This window comes from Hyposmocoma kahamanoa, unplaced genomic scaffold, assembly GCF_003589595.1.
Source record: "Hyposmocoma kahamanoa isolate Upper Pololo Valley unplaced genomic scaffold, ASM358959v1 170, whole genome shotgun sequence".
Lineage (NCBI taxonomy): Eukaryota > Metazoa > Arthropoda > Insecta > Lepidoptera > Cosmopterigidae > Hyposmocoma > Hyposmocoma kahamanoa.
In genome coordinates, this window is record NW_020653614.1 from 1,317,484 (window position 1) to 1,331,867 (window position 14,384).

The following is a 14,384-nucleotide window of genomic DNA, read 5'->3' on the forward strand; positions in this document are numbered from 1 at the left end:
AAAAACATGGTTTCTTAAACAATAGTGGCTGGAGCCTCCTTTTAAGCGTAGCCTGTGTCAGGAGACACCGCTCTTCATTCGCTACGCGTCACACGTAAGTAGAGCCTCAACTTCTTCATATATCTTTCCCCGCAATCCATTTCGAAATAATGCATGAAAAGAATATTTTTTTATTTTAATGCTTTGCCGAACTGTAATTAAAACGAGAGATAGACAAATTTGCTTGTCACAGTGCAAGAGCAGAGCTCAGCAGACGGAGGAACTATCAAAACACTGAAACGGAATTTGAATAATTGCTCCACAACTGTTATGCAAAACTCAAAACAAAAGAAATCGACAAGGTGTCAACAATATAAGGTGTCTGCACTCGTATGGAAGTGAGACACACAACAGTTGATTCTATTTAGCGATGCCATGGTGTCAAAACATTCATGTACGCATCTAGTAATTGTTGTAATTTTTAAATCTTTATTATTTCTGTTTCTATCTTCTTAAGAGGGAGCATGCCAAAAAAGTTTTGACGTTGGCTCCGCCCACATTTGTCAGACAAATATATGCCTGAAGTTCGCGTGACATGCGACAGGAGATGTTGAATTTTGCGCATTAAAAGTACCAAATTCGTTTTAGCGGAATAACTCTAAAACTAAAGGGATTTAAAAAATCCGTAGTAACAGTTCTCGATCATGCATAAATATAATTAATTATTTAATTTTTGTCCTAATAACCTGTAGCATTTCGAGGATGAATCGAAAAAATGTGAAAATTAGAGGTCATTTCGTGATTTTTATCTATCGAGGAAACTTTATTGTTTTATGTTTCTGATTAGTGTCTATGCTTGAATATATCGTGTATTTACTCATACAATATTTTATTTTTAACTTTAAAGTGAATATACCCCTCTAAAATCAAATCGAAGATTAGGAATTTTTCCTCTACTCCCTCTTAATATAATGTAATTTTTACTTAAAATTACAACTCCTACAAATATTGTTTGTTTTGGTGTATTATAACAAATTTCCTATTTCTTTTTGTAAGCTGGTTGAGAGATTGGTTAAAAATAGTATGCATGCTATGTAAAAATTTTAAATGTCACAGTGCCCATCCTTTGTGAAATGGATCATAAGCACAATGCCTCTTTGAACTAGTCGCTACAAATCTCGCGCAACGTAAGCTTTTTATAAAATATTATAGAATAGATTTGTACTCATATTCGTACCATGACAAAACTGTCAACCGAGTAATGTATTATTGCAAAAGTGATCGAAAGAACGAATGATTTCCCAATATTGTCTATTCCTTACTAAAAATAGGAAAAAGATAACGCTATGTGAACTATGTAATGCCATCTCTTTCTTTTTTGATGTTCCGAATCGTCTTATCGTAGTATAATGTTTAAGTACTTAATGTTATTTACATTCAGAGAATTTTGGACTGTTAAAAAAGAAAAGTATGTAATAATAAAATCTATTAAAATTACGTTGTTTTCGATAATTATTCCGCATTTTCATGAAGAAAAATAAATAAAACAAGGCGAGTCTTGATAGTCACATTGTGAATTCGGAATTATAGTCTAGTGTCAACTGTAAGTTTCGCCAAGGAGCATATAGATGGCGCTGTTATAATTTTACGAAATGAACATCGCGTATTTTTATTTAACGAAAAATTATTTACTATGTGCTATACAATAAAAAAATAAACAAAATATTGAAGAGATATATGTAAATAAATAAGTTCAACTTAACTTTTAATCATTACAAATCAATATTAAGACAATAAAACTGAAAATACTATTGTTTCCACTGCATCCGTGTAACTATTCTAAAATTACTAAATTTCACATAGAGTCATAGTACAAATTGAGTGAATGAATAGTCACAAAGCTGCCAATAAAACATCATAGTTTTAACATTATAATAAGCTTACTTTAAGCGCGTCATGGTACGAAAAGTCAATGTAAGGTTAAAGTAATATTGTTTTAAGAGGTTGTGGTAGGCTCTCTGCACTATACATTCTATTACTTCAAATCAATTTGACCATTTTTCTTTAGAAGCTTTTTTTAAAGTCTTTATTTATTTAGGGACTTTGATCGTTATTGAACATATCAGCCCCATTAGAAAAACGGTACATCAAGAAACACTTAATAAAAACCCAGACAAATAAATCAAACCTTACTAAACATGTATTCAAAATCTCCGCGGCACTAAGTACACACGCCAGCACATCAAGCTACACATTGACGTATCTTATTCCGTTGCACTGGAGGCGATTTTCGAACAAAAGTGTGTAGTCTGATGTACCGTTGTCCGTACATGTTGGCTGCGACTAAAACAGATTGAAACCACCCAATATTAAACGTACGGAAACCAGCCTGTAAGATTCACAATGCTAAGTAATACTTTGTGCCGGAAATGCTCCTCCGGCCGCTGCTATTTCAGTGTGACTTGACCATTTTCTTAAAGTTTAGTCAACTTAAAGTTCCCAAACGGGTCACAAACCAGTTTCAGTTAAATAAGTAAATAGAACCATCCGCAAAATAAATCAAATAGCTTCGTAGTATATCAATTAATTTCAAAGAAATCAAAGGTGCAACTTTGACGTCACTATATTAATAACTAACATGCAAATATATAACTGTAGTTATTTTGTTTTTGTGATTAGTTTAGTGTACGCTTTCATAAGGAAAAGACATAGATAATATTGGGTTGTTAAAATTAAAATTCTCATATATAAATGAGTGCATAAACAAATATTTAGAACAAGTTTTTATACCAATATAGTGCTGTGACCTGTTTATCTTTTTTAGTTCTTAAGGAAGTTAAGCTTTATTCAAAAGACTGGATTGCATACTAGAAGATAGCTGTCAACTTGGACTTGAAAGCTCACCAGGTTATTGTTACTAATTAATATTTTTACCGATTTTATAATTATTAATACTAAGATCGAACACTCAGAAAAAATTCCTTCGATCCGGCCTGATTCGAACCAAAGTCTTCTAGCATATCGTGCCAGACGCTATACTATATATATATAACAAACTATTTATAAGTAATTCCACGATCTTTTGAGGTCTTTTTTATTATTAAAAAGTTATATATCAGTGGTCGATTGGCTTGCATACTGCTTTTTATGCTGGCGCCAACCCTGAGCTTCCGGGTTCTATCTTTTCCATATATTCTTATTTCCTCCTTCTCCCTTTTTAGTAATACCAAGTGACTGGACGAACAGATCGTGCGCCTGGTGGTAAGCGACACGCCTGTTCATAACAGTTGCAGTGTCACTCACAGCTTTAAATCGCTAAAAGATCTTACGGACAATGCCACTGCGCCCGTCACCCTGAGACATAAGTTGACAAGTCCTATATGCCTGTAATTTCACTTTTTTCAGCAGATTCTCCTACCTATGAAATAAAAATTATTTAACTTATATTATTTTTTTTTTACTTATGTAATATTTCTCTTGTCCACAGGAACGAAGATAACGCACAACGCACAACATCTTCCCGAAAACCTTTTTCTTCGGATGTAGGGGTGTGACAAAAAGCTAAACAAAATGGGGCATAAACAATATCTGGCTGTAGGCCAGTCAGCCAGGAACACCATCTTCGGGTTCACACCACGTCTGAGGGGTGACAAGCCGTTGAACATGCTGATATCACAACAGGGCAAGATAAATCATGGTAAGTACAATTTGCCTGTCTACATTGTCTTCTTCAAATATTCTGATATTTTTGTCGCGGCTGTGGAAGGGCGCGTTTGAATTAAACGCCTGTAGAAGCGACGTAGTCGCGCGTTAGCTCATCATGTTTACCATCATCATCAGCATATCACAGCCCACTGCTGGACATAGACCTTTCCCAATGCGAGTCATTTCACCTGGTCCCTAGCTTGTCGCATCGATCTGCTGCCAGCAGCCTTTCTCAAATCTTCACTCCATCTGGCCATGAGTCCTACGTCCCATCGATTGTCGATTCCTCGACAAATATTGCCAGCCCACTGCCACAGTCATATCACTAAAAACTAAAACCACAATTATATTTTTTTTATCAAGCCTATAAGGTTGCAAAACAACATTCAAATTTGAAAAAAAAAACATTTTAATAACGTGATGACGTTAGTTAGATACACGTGACGGGAAAACGATTTGAATAACAGTTGTTGTCGTTCGTCATCAATTTAATCATGAGCTCTGATCTTCTCTAATAAGACGGGTTAAGTTAAGTTAGTTACACGCTGGAGGAGTGACCCGTGTGGGCCTCCGAGCGAAATAGCCTGGCTACACGGATCGGGCGAGATCTCTCTCCGCCAGGCATAGTAACGGCTATGCTTGCGGATCAAGAGTCTCATGAGGCAGTGGTCTCCTTCGGCGTGATCGGGAGAGGGCCGATCCCGCTCGGTGGCGGCTTACCTTCGCGGGTGCGGGCGATCGGGATGGGGGCTCCGTTCGCCAGTAAGTTCGGCAGCCGCGAGGCGACGAGGCGTTGTGGTCCGTTCCGTCGTGAGGAAGGGAAGGGTTAATTAGAGACCAAGAAATTGGAATGGTTTATTACGTGAATTTATACGACAAAGCTTATAAAAATTGTAGATATCTTCCAGAAATATAAAAATAATTTATGTTTAAAACGCTAGACATAGTGTTGGGTCATGGGAAAATTTCCTTTTCATATTTTTTCATATTATAACGTTTTTATTAAAAAAAACTGACCTCAAAAGTTTGTTGTCGGCTTTTTTATTGGAATTGCAACAATTGTTAACGGAAAGTGCGCTAAACCGGATTCAACCCCTAGTTTCCCACCCTTAGATATGGACTATTTTCCTAAAGTTTAAATGGGACGAATACTGAGGTACCCTCTTTCCAACAAAAAGAATCATGAAAATGGGTTCACATCATTTGTTAGTGACACCTGTCAAAAGTTGAAAATACTGAACCCTTTTTATGAGAATTTGTGAAAATAAGAAAAGATGGGTTAAGAAAATTATATTTAGCAATATTTATACAATTCTATTTTATAAAATTCATGCTAAATAAAACTTGAAAAGATATATCTAAGCGTAGAACATAATAATATGAGTCTTCGAATATTTTTCCAATGTTTCAGGAGCTTTTCTGAAAAATTTCCACTGCTTATATGGAATTTTACGGAAAATTACCCAACACTAGTTACTTGTACACGTATGACGCATTTTTAAGCAAATTACCAGGTGTAAAGAGTCCGTTAAATAATTTATAAAGGTTGATTTGCACCGACCTCAACTATAATTTCGGTGGCAATGACATTGGTATTTGATTTTTTTCCTGTTTATAAAAGCCTTACGGAAGTCTGTTTGTCATGGTCTTGTAAATCTACATTTTTTTTATTAAATACAATTTCAAGTTTGGAATCTATTCACGTTGGTACCTATACTCTAGCCAAATTCGATGTAGAATAAATGTCAACAAACAAAAACATTTGATTTTTAGGGTTTTCATCCCAGACTCTTTCACAGTTACAACAATTTCAATATTTTCCTACGAAATTCAGTTAGATTATGGATAATACTAAATCTTGAAGCCATGTTTATAATGAATATTATTCAAGAGAAGTTTAAAACTACCTAAAAATGACACAAAAATGACCAGTAATTAATTATTTATAAAACTGTGTCATCCCTAGTGACTTTTTGATATGAAGGGAGAGATTGCAAACATTCGAGTTCTAGTGGTAATTCTAGTTCAGAATCGGAAAAAGATGCTGGATGTTATAATATGTAGTAAATTCATATTATTATTATTATTTATAATAATTGGCTAAGTAAGTATTATTTGTACGTAATCCAATTACCCACTTACCTATTTAAATTCCAATTACGAGAGCAGGCCGTGGGGGCAGAGGAAGCTTTAATAATGAGCATTGAAAAAAATGTTTTTTTCCTATGTCATCATTGGTTGCCTAGCGACGTTTTGTTATTAAAACATTCTACATCGAATTTGGTTAGAGTATACTTAACTTAGGGTGTCATCACACTTATTGGCACCGAATAGCTAATAGAAAAAAACCTTTGTGTCAATGCAATAAGAGTACGAAATATGCCGTTGTGATGATATAGAATAGTAGTTGTATAGGCCTTGAAGCGTGTAAGGTAAGAAATAAAAATAACATTTGTTCGGCTATTACAAATAAAATATACAAAGAATCTTAAATTGAATACAAAATACACAACAATAGCTGAAAAGTCTAGCCAGCTCAGCTTAATGCTGGGTAGAGCCACAGCGCTGATTTTCAGCTGGAGCTTGCGATGAGGTTGATAGCTACGCCTGTTTGAAAATATAGCATAAATGAAATTTAAAAATCCGTAATTTAAATTTTAAAACAACAAAACCTAATTATAAAAGAATAAAATTACTGCAATATTCATTGACTTACAATTATATGGACGTCGGGTCCGCGCTAAAAAGTGTCCGAACTTATAGGGCGTTAAAATCGTATACAGAGCGTCATTCACGCTTTAGTCTTCGTTTGTTCGACTGACAGCGAAGCAAGCAAAATTAGACAGTACTGCGATGACATTACAATTTAAATTCAACGTTTTAGCTTTTTCATAATCCTTTACATGTCACTACGTTTAAATAGGTTGACTTGGGACATTTTTTTCGTGGTTTGTGTATTAGACCCGTCGTCCATTTATTTGTAAGTCAATGGTAATATTAAAAATTTGTGTAGTTGTGCTCTTTAAACAATATAAAATAACAAAATTAATAATAGGAATGATGTCTGAGAGAAAATTTGACACAAATGTTGACAAGGGCTCGATGGTGATTGACGGCAATTTTCAAGTTTTGCAATAAATGTAATTTAATAACTAAATAGGGCTTCAGTTGAAAACCAAAAATTAGCAGGTTCTCTGTAGTACTTAAAGATAAATATTTCCATATAAAAAGTATGTTAAATAAATCATTTTAAACTTTTATTTTTAGTCTGTTTTGGCATTTTATATGATCGGCTAAAGTACATCCTGTCGTGTAACGAGTTTCACAATAACTCATTTACATTTATAGAACATTCTTTAGACAGTGTCCTTAGGTGCATCGTATATTTTTTGTAACACCGTTATTTAATAGTATATATGTACATAAACCTTTTAGTGTAGTAAAACAGTTTTTACTCGTCTTAAACGTTTATTTAGTAACATAGTAATTCTTACTTAAAAATATATACCCCTAATTTTCAAACTTTCTTTGCACAAGCACGTAGCGTGTGTTCAGATCGAAACTGTCAATGGTAACAAAAATATTATGAAAATTAAAAGCGGTCGTGCGGATTTTTTTTATAAAACAGCGGGTTCAGCTTAGTTTGCCACCCTTAGAGGTGGAATATCTTCTTTAAATTTAAATAGAATCAATACAGAGACACTCTTTTTTCAACAAAAAAAGAATCATCAAAATCGGTTAGCAAATGCCGAAGTTATCGCGTGACATACGCTTCTCTATTTTAGTAGCAGTAAAGATCCATGTGAAAGAGTTTATCCAGTGAAGTACTGCCATCCGCCAAATGGTAATATGAGCATTACTGCGTTCCGGTTTTCAAGGGCAAGGGTGTTGGTGAAATTACAGGCACATGGGGCTTGCCAACTTATGTATGTCCCAGGGTAACGGGCGCTGTAGCGGTGCCTCATCTTTGCGATTTAAGCTCTGAGTGGCACTGCAACTGTTATGGACAGGCGTGTCGCTTATCACCAGGTGCACGACTTGTTCGCCCCGTCACTTGGTATTATAAAAAAATATATTCGATGAAAAACTTCCTCCTTTTTTGAAGTCGTTTAATAATACATTACATGTAGTAAATTATTATCCCTGTTGAATATATATACAATATAATAGATTAAAAACAATGTAAAGATCTCTTTATAACAAACACATAGAAGAATTTCGACGGCTTGTTAAACTCGACATTTAGATTAGTTGGCACAGCGATGGGAACGGAATCCCTTGGTTGCAGATTCGAGCCCTGTCTGGTCGAAGAATTTTTCTTTAAACGAACGACTCGCACACACTTAAAACTCAGCACTAGGGAAACCCTATATCGCGGTTGTCATGGATACAGATATTAACAACCACAAACTCATGAGAGAAATAAATGTAGGCCACACAAACATTTCTCCCGGCCGGGGAATCGAACTCGGGATATTTGCGTGGCAGTCCAGCATGGTAACCGTTCGGCCACGAAGGCAGTTATAGTCTTTGTATTCGATATTGATGAAGAATATATAAAGATCGTGAAATTAAATTAAAAAATCAATAATAGATTAAAAACAGTTAAAAATTGAAATATAAAACCATATAAAAACAGCTCGAAAATTCTACTCATTAGAATCAAATTCTAGTTAAGGGATATCCTTCTTCCTTTACTGCACACTTTTAAGGTCGTAATCTTACGTAACTTAAGTGTAGAGTTAATTGTTTAGCAGTTAACTGGTTAATTATAGATTTTAGAAAACTTTTGTCGAATTACGTTTTAAGACATTTATTTATGAAAACAGATAACGAATAAAAAAAAACAGCGTCAAAAGTTTGTGGAATTACATCTATATGGCAAGGTTTTATTGAAATCGGTTAACGGAAAGTGAAGAAGAAGTGTAATAAACCGGATTCATTTCCTAATTTTCCTCCCTTAGAGACTTATTTTCTTAAAATTTGAATGAATTTGACAATTGTTAAAATCAAGACTCGGTATAATGTTGCCTTGGGTATGTACCCACTTATAATAATAATAATACATATATATAAGTTTATTATGTATGTATAATAAGTATGTTCATATTATGTTATTTATTTTATATCATAGAAATTATCGATTAGCTTTCTTCTTGTTTAAGCATAGCACCAACCTATTGTGTTTCTTTTCTGTTTGGCCATTGGGTAGAGGTGGAATATTTTCTTTAACGGGTGCTGGTGAAGTCACAGGCACATGGGACTTGTCAACTTATGTCCCACGGTGACGGGCGCAGTGGCAACACTCCTAAGATATTTTGCGATTTAAAACTCCGAGTGGCACTGCAACTGTTGTGGACAGGCGTGTTATCATCAGGCGCACGCGTTCGTGCCGTCACTAAGTGTTATTAAAACAAAACCTATTTCTGCCGCCAGGCATTACTGCCTTCCAGTTTTGGAGGATCCTTGTCAAATTACAGGCACATGGGACTTGTCAACGCAGTGGCAGTGTCCCTTAGATCTTTACGATTTAAATCTTTAAGTGGTACTGTGTCACTTGGTATGATAAAAAAAGTTAGGAGTTTTTTTTTATTGAGTGAAAGGTACTAGCTGACTCAGTGAACAATTTTGTCTACTCCTTAAAAGCATGTGATAAGTAACAATTTAAACAAGTCAGTGACGGTAAACACTCTAACTTAGGTTAGATATTGCACTATGAAAGTGTTAATAAGACAACGGGACTAGAGAAAAATGTATTTACCCAAAATCTGCTACTAACTCGTCTATAAACAGTTAGAACGTTGGCCTAAATAAATAAGCTAATATTTTTTTAATATATCAGCGATGGGGCAAACAAGTCGTGCACGTGCTGTCCACGACTGTTGCAGTGCCACTCAGAGCTTTAAATCGCAAAAATCGGACGTATACCCGTCATATCCCATCCGTCAAAACCGGAACGCAGTATAGCTCACATTACTGCTTGGCGGCAGAAAAAAATGAAAATAAAAATGTCGCAAATGTTATTTGACAGATTGAATACCATATTTAAGACGTGATAGAGTTTGTGCAGAGAAATACTGCCACTGTTTCTATTTCTGCTGCCAAACAGTGATTTTGAAACTACAGGTATTGGATTTGTCAACTTTATGTATCAGGATGATGGGTGTAGCGGCAAACCTCAGGTCTTTTTGAGCGGCACTGCAAGTGTTCAGGCGTACGACCTGTTCGTCCCGTCATTTAATGTCATGGACCCTCATTCCCATAGCTTTTCTCACGGTGTACGGTCAGCTTACTTTGGGCCTTCTCTGAATGAAATTGTTCTTATCCACTCAACAATTAAACTAACAGAGTTACAAATACATTATTTTTATAAATTTTAAATGTATAAATAATAATATAATATAAATTAATTCAAAGTTACTCTCTTCCTGTTCACGTGTAAAATAAACAGGAAAAGATTTTTTTTGTTTATTTATTTGGATCAATCATTGATTTTTTTGTTTACTACCAGACAAGGAATACCCATAATACACGATTTTAATGATTATGGTTTATTATTTTTTATATTTAGGATGTATTATTTATATAAGCACGTCTGTATAGATATATTTAGTTTATGGCGTTCTGTGTTATTATGTTAGTAGTAGTAATGTAAATGTTTGTTCAAATAGTTATTACCCCGACTTAAAAAGAGGGGAGTTATGTTTGACGCCTTTGTTGTACATACATATGTGTCTATTTGCTGCATCATAGCTTTCAAACGACTAGACTCTTTATATTCGGTGAATATCTCTTTAGCTGTTTAAAGATCATCATCTCTTTTCCCAATGGAGAGATCTCAGTCGTAAAATGAATGTAAGCATTACTGCGTTCCGGTTTTGAAGGGTGCTGGTGAAATTACAGGCATATGGGACTTGTTAACTTATGTCTCAGGGTGTCGGGCGCAGTGGCAGTGCTTCTCAGTTACATTATGGTTAATATCATAATTTAAAGAATGTAATAGCATTAAGTTGCATATACGTGCACTGACACACTTACTGCCAAGCGAAATTTGAAACTAACCCTGCCAATTTTTCTGCGTCGCCAAACAAAATGGCTTTTTTCGTATTATTGTTTATTGTTATTTAAGACAAGAGAGGAAGCGTTTTTTTTTAAATACATTTAGGAATATCGAGTTATTAGGTTTTCGCTATTGTTACACATAGGTAATTGGCGAAATTACAAGCATGTGGGACTTAACTGGTTATGTCTCAGGGTGACAGGAGCTGTGGCAGTGTTCCTTAGAACTATGTGATTTATAGCGTCAGATTTGGTATCTTATTTTATATATAGTTCTGCTAAATGTAAAAATTCTACTGCATAATAATAAAACATTATAATTATATGCCTTTATCCGATTCTAACTTGAACCGCAGTAATAATGTCATGCGCGCGCATGTTCGTAGGTCGCCGGCGATTGTCGGCAATAGCGACGGAAACGATGCTAAACTATGCGTTTGCGCAATTTACCTTGCAATGATACTTTAGTACATAAATATCTGTTTATTAAGCATAGCTTCGTATTCGGTTTCGAATGCACAAAATAACTTCAATTTCTTAATAAATATTTCGCACCCCGTCTGATATTGTTATTTATGCTACTTTTCAGGATGGCTAAAAATTTTAACTTTTGGCATAATAAAGCCACAAGTCATAAAAACAACACGAACTACATGAAACTAAGTATGTATATATGTCAAATTTTATAGACGCCATGGTAGTCTAATGGTTAACAGATAAACCCAAAGCTAAAATAATGTATTTAATATTATAGTGACGTATTTAACCTTCTTATAGATGACAAACCGCAGTTTTCTTTAGTAATACACCTTGAGAATTGTGGAAGGTTTATAGCTCTAATAAGCTGTTGAATCACCTTTTTCTGTTAATTTTTTATGTTAAAACAACATTACGTACATTGCTCTGATCCAAACTCATTTGTGAACCGATTTTGATTTTTTTCAAAAAAATATTCCACCTCTAAGGGTGACAAAATAGGGTATAAATCCGGTTTCGCGCCCTTGCCGGTAACCGATTTCAATAAAACTTTTTTTAATACTCTATACTGAGATTGTCTCTACTTAAATTCGGTGGCATTTTTTATTATTTGATATTAAATAATATTAAGGTTACTACGTTCCAATATTGAATAATACTTCGTGATAATAAAAATTCTAGAATATTTTAATAATAAAAATTGCCACCTCCATTGGGTACCTAGAGAAAACTACCAGAATAATTTAAAAAAAATACACGTTACTGTTAATACGTTCCGACTTCATCAAATTATAATTATGGCTTCTTCACGACGATTTAAGCTTTTTGAGAATTATTTACAAATGTAAACAGAAAATAAGATTGCAGGTTAAATTAATTGACACAAAACGACTTCAATAATAAAAAGATTATATTTATTTAGTAGAGCTCCTTGTGAAAGGGTTCGTCCAGGAAAGTGCTGAAATACTGTACTGGTTTCGAAGGGTAAGGGTGCTGGTGAAATTGCAGGCACATGGGACTTGGCAACTTATGTCCCAGGGTGACGGGCATATTGGCAGTGCCCCTAAGATCTAAGCGATTAAAAGCTCTGTGTGGCACTGCAACCGTTATGTATAGACGTGTCGCTTTCACAAGAAGCTCTACTGCTACTAGAAAGGTACCTTTACAGCTACTAAAAGACTGACAGGACGAACAACTCCTTCCCACCCTTAGTCCACCCTTACCCTCCAGAACCGGAACACAGTAATGCTGACATTTCTGTTTGACGGCAGAAATAGATAAGGTGGCAGTACTTGACTGAACGAACTCTTTCACAAGGTGCTCTACTGCTGCTAATAATAATACTATGTTAATTGGATGTAGATTATAGTCATAAATTACAAAAGCTTTTCCATAAATTCCACAAAGTTAAAACCACTAAATATATTTTTCAATCTGTCAAATATCTCAAAGGTTCTACGTCACCTGTATACCAAGAAATATGATTAGCCCGTATTCAATGGTAACATTAACATTAAAAGATGTATACAGTTAAAATTTACCAGAAAAACCCAAAGTCAAATAATGTATTTAATATATAATGTAATGACGTATTTAACCTTCTTATACATGACAAACCGCAGTTTTCTTTAGTAATAAACCTTGAGAATCGTGGAAGGTTTATAGTTCTAATAAACTGTTGAATCACCCTTTTCCGTTAACTTATTTAAAACAACATCACAATTGCTCTGATCCCAAAGTAAGTAACCAAAGCACTTGTGTTATGAAAATCGGAAACAACGACGATACCACAAACACCAAAACATGTATTAGTTTAAAAAACCGTGGCAGCCTATATTATACTGTCTCTCAAGCAGAAGCTGTGGGTTCGAATCCAGGCTTTCGGTGAAGGTTCACAACCTTCGGAAAACGTTTAAAGTTTCCAACCCGAATTGGGCCAGCATGGCGGACTATGGCCATATCCTCGCCTGAGACAAGACCCGTGCCTAGCAGTGGGACGTATAAAAGTGTTAATGATGATGGTGATGCATTAAGGGTTGCCCTAGTGCGGGCCTATGGGTGTGTGACGATAAGGCGTTTAACTTCCACATATTATAGTGCCCCAGACCTTGCTATTAAAGAATCGAGGTCATAATTCCCGCGGCCGTTGTTTTTATTTATATATTTACATAATTTTGTTTAGCAAAATGTTTTTTATTCATTCAACCCGTAAATAATAAGCATTTACGCATCAATCAATCAATTAATTTATTTAAAAGACGAATAAACAAAATGCGGAAGTATTTTGCGGAAGGCACCACGTATATGTCCTTCCCATGACCCAAAAATCACATTAATTATGCAATGGAATTCATAACATAGGACTGGTTTTAGGAATAATTACGGTTACAACAGTCCCATATCTTCGACATGTGTTTTATTATAGGTTATGCGGGAAGGGCACTATAACCTGTGCCAGCACAGGGATCTTATAAGTTCAGGTCGTGACCCCAGATCAGTATGGCGACAGAGTTGTCACAGACCGTCGTCATGGACTTCATCCGGTTCCCAAGAGGCTAGTACCTCGGGTGAGCCACCCCGGGTGCACGCACTGTCACCATCTTATTTAAGACCCAAACTCTTGTCGGTATAGCCTCCTCCACTCCTCACGGTTCATAGCCAGTTCCTTTACCTCTTTATAGCTGTTCACTTTGATCTTCTTTTTTATTTGTTCACTATACGTCATTCTTGGTCGTCGTCTCTTTCTTTTTCCATCTATCCTCTCCTCATTTATCACTCTTACAAATTCGTCATTAAGCAATAAATGTTGAAACATTTTCCCCCTTCTCCTCTCTATTGTCTTCAAAAGTACCCTGCACACAGTACCTTTCCTATTTCCCAGATAGATATCGAAGCTGCTGGCACGCTTACTTCCCGTTGTGTATTACACAATTGACAGTTGTCACCGCTAAGCTGTTGACTCTAAAGTCCACCACCAAATCTCCTCTTCGGCAGCGGAGCTGTCGGCACCTCCCAACGCCGAAGCGTCTTTCCAGTTCCCAAAAACCTAAGCGCCTGGACCAAAGAAAGTCTAGCTCATCCTTTGCTAGACTCCGGGCTAGTATCGGGGGTATCTGTTGCAGTGCCCTGTGATAATATCAAACAATAGAACAATTGCAGGTCGC

The 14,384-nt window shown here is 35.5% G+C and overlaps 1 protein-coding gene across 1 annotated transcript in view; it reads left to right on the plus strand.

Moving 5' to 3' along the window:
- Positions 1-3,501: 3,501 nt before the first annotated feature.
- LOC113225705 (scavenger receptor class B member 1) overlaps positions 3,502-14,384 on the plus strand; it is a 60,562-nt gene continuing 49,679 nt past the window's right edge. The window contains exon 1 of the mRNA XM_026458107.1: positions 3,502-3,676. Within this exon, the coding sequence (XP_026313892.1) occupies positions 3,550-3,676 (127 nt within the window). The 5' untranslated portion in view covers positions 3,502-3,549. The remainder of the gene's footprint in view (positions 3,677-14,384) is intronic.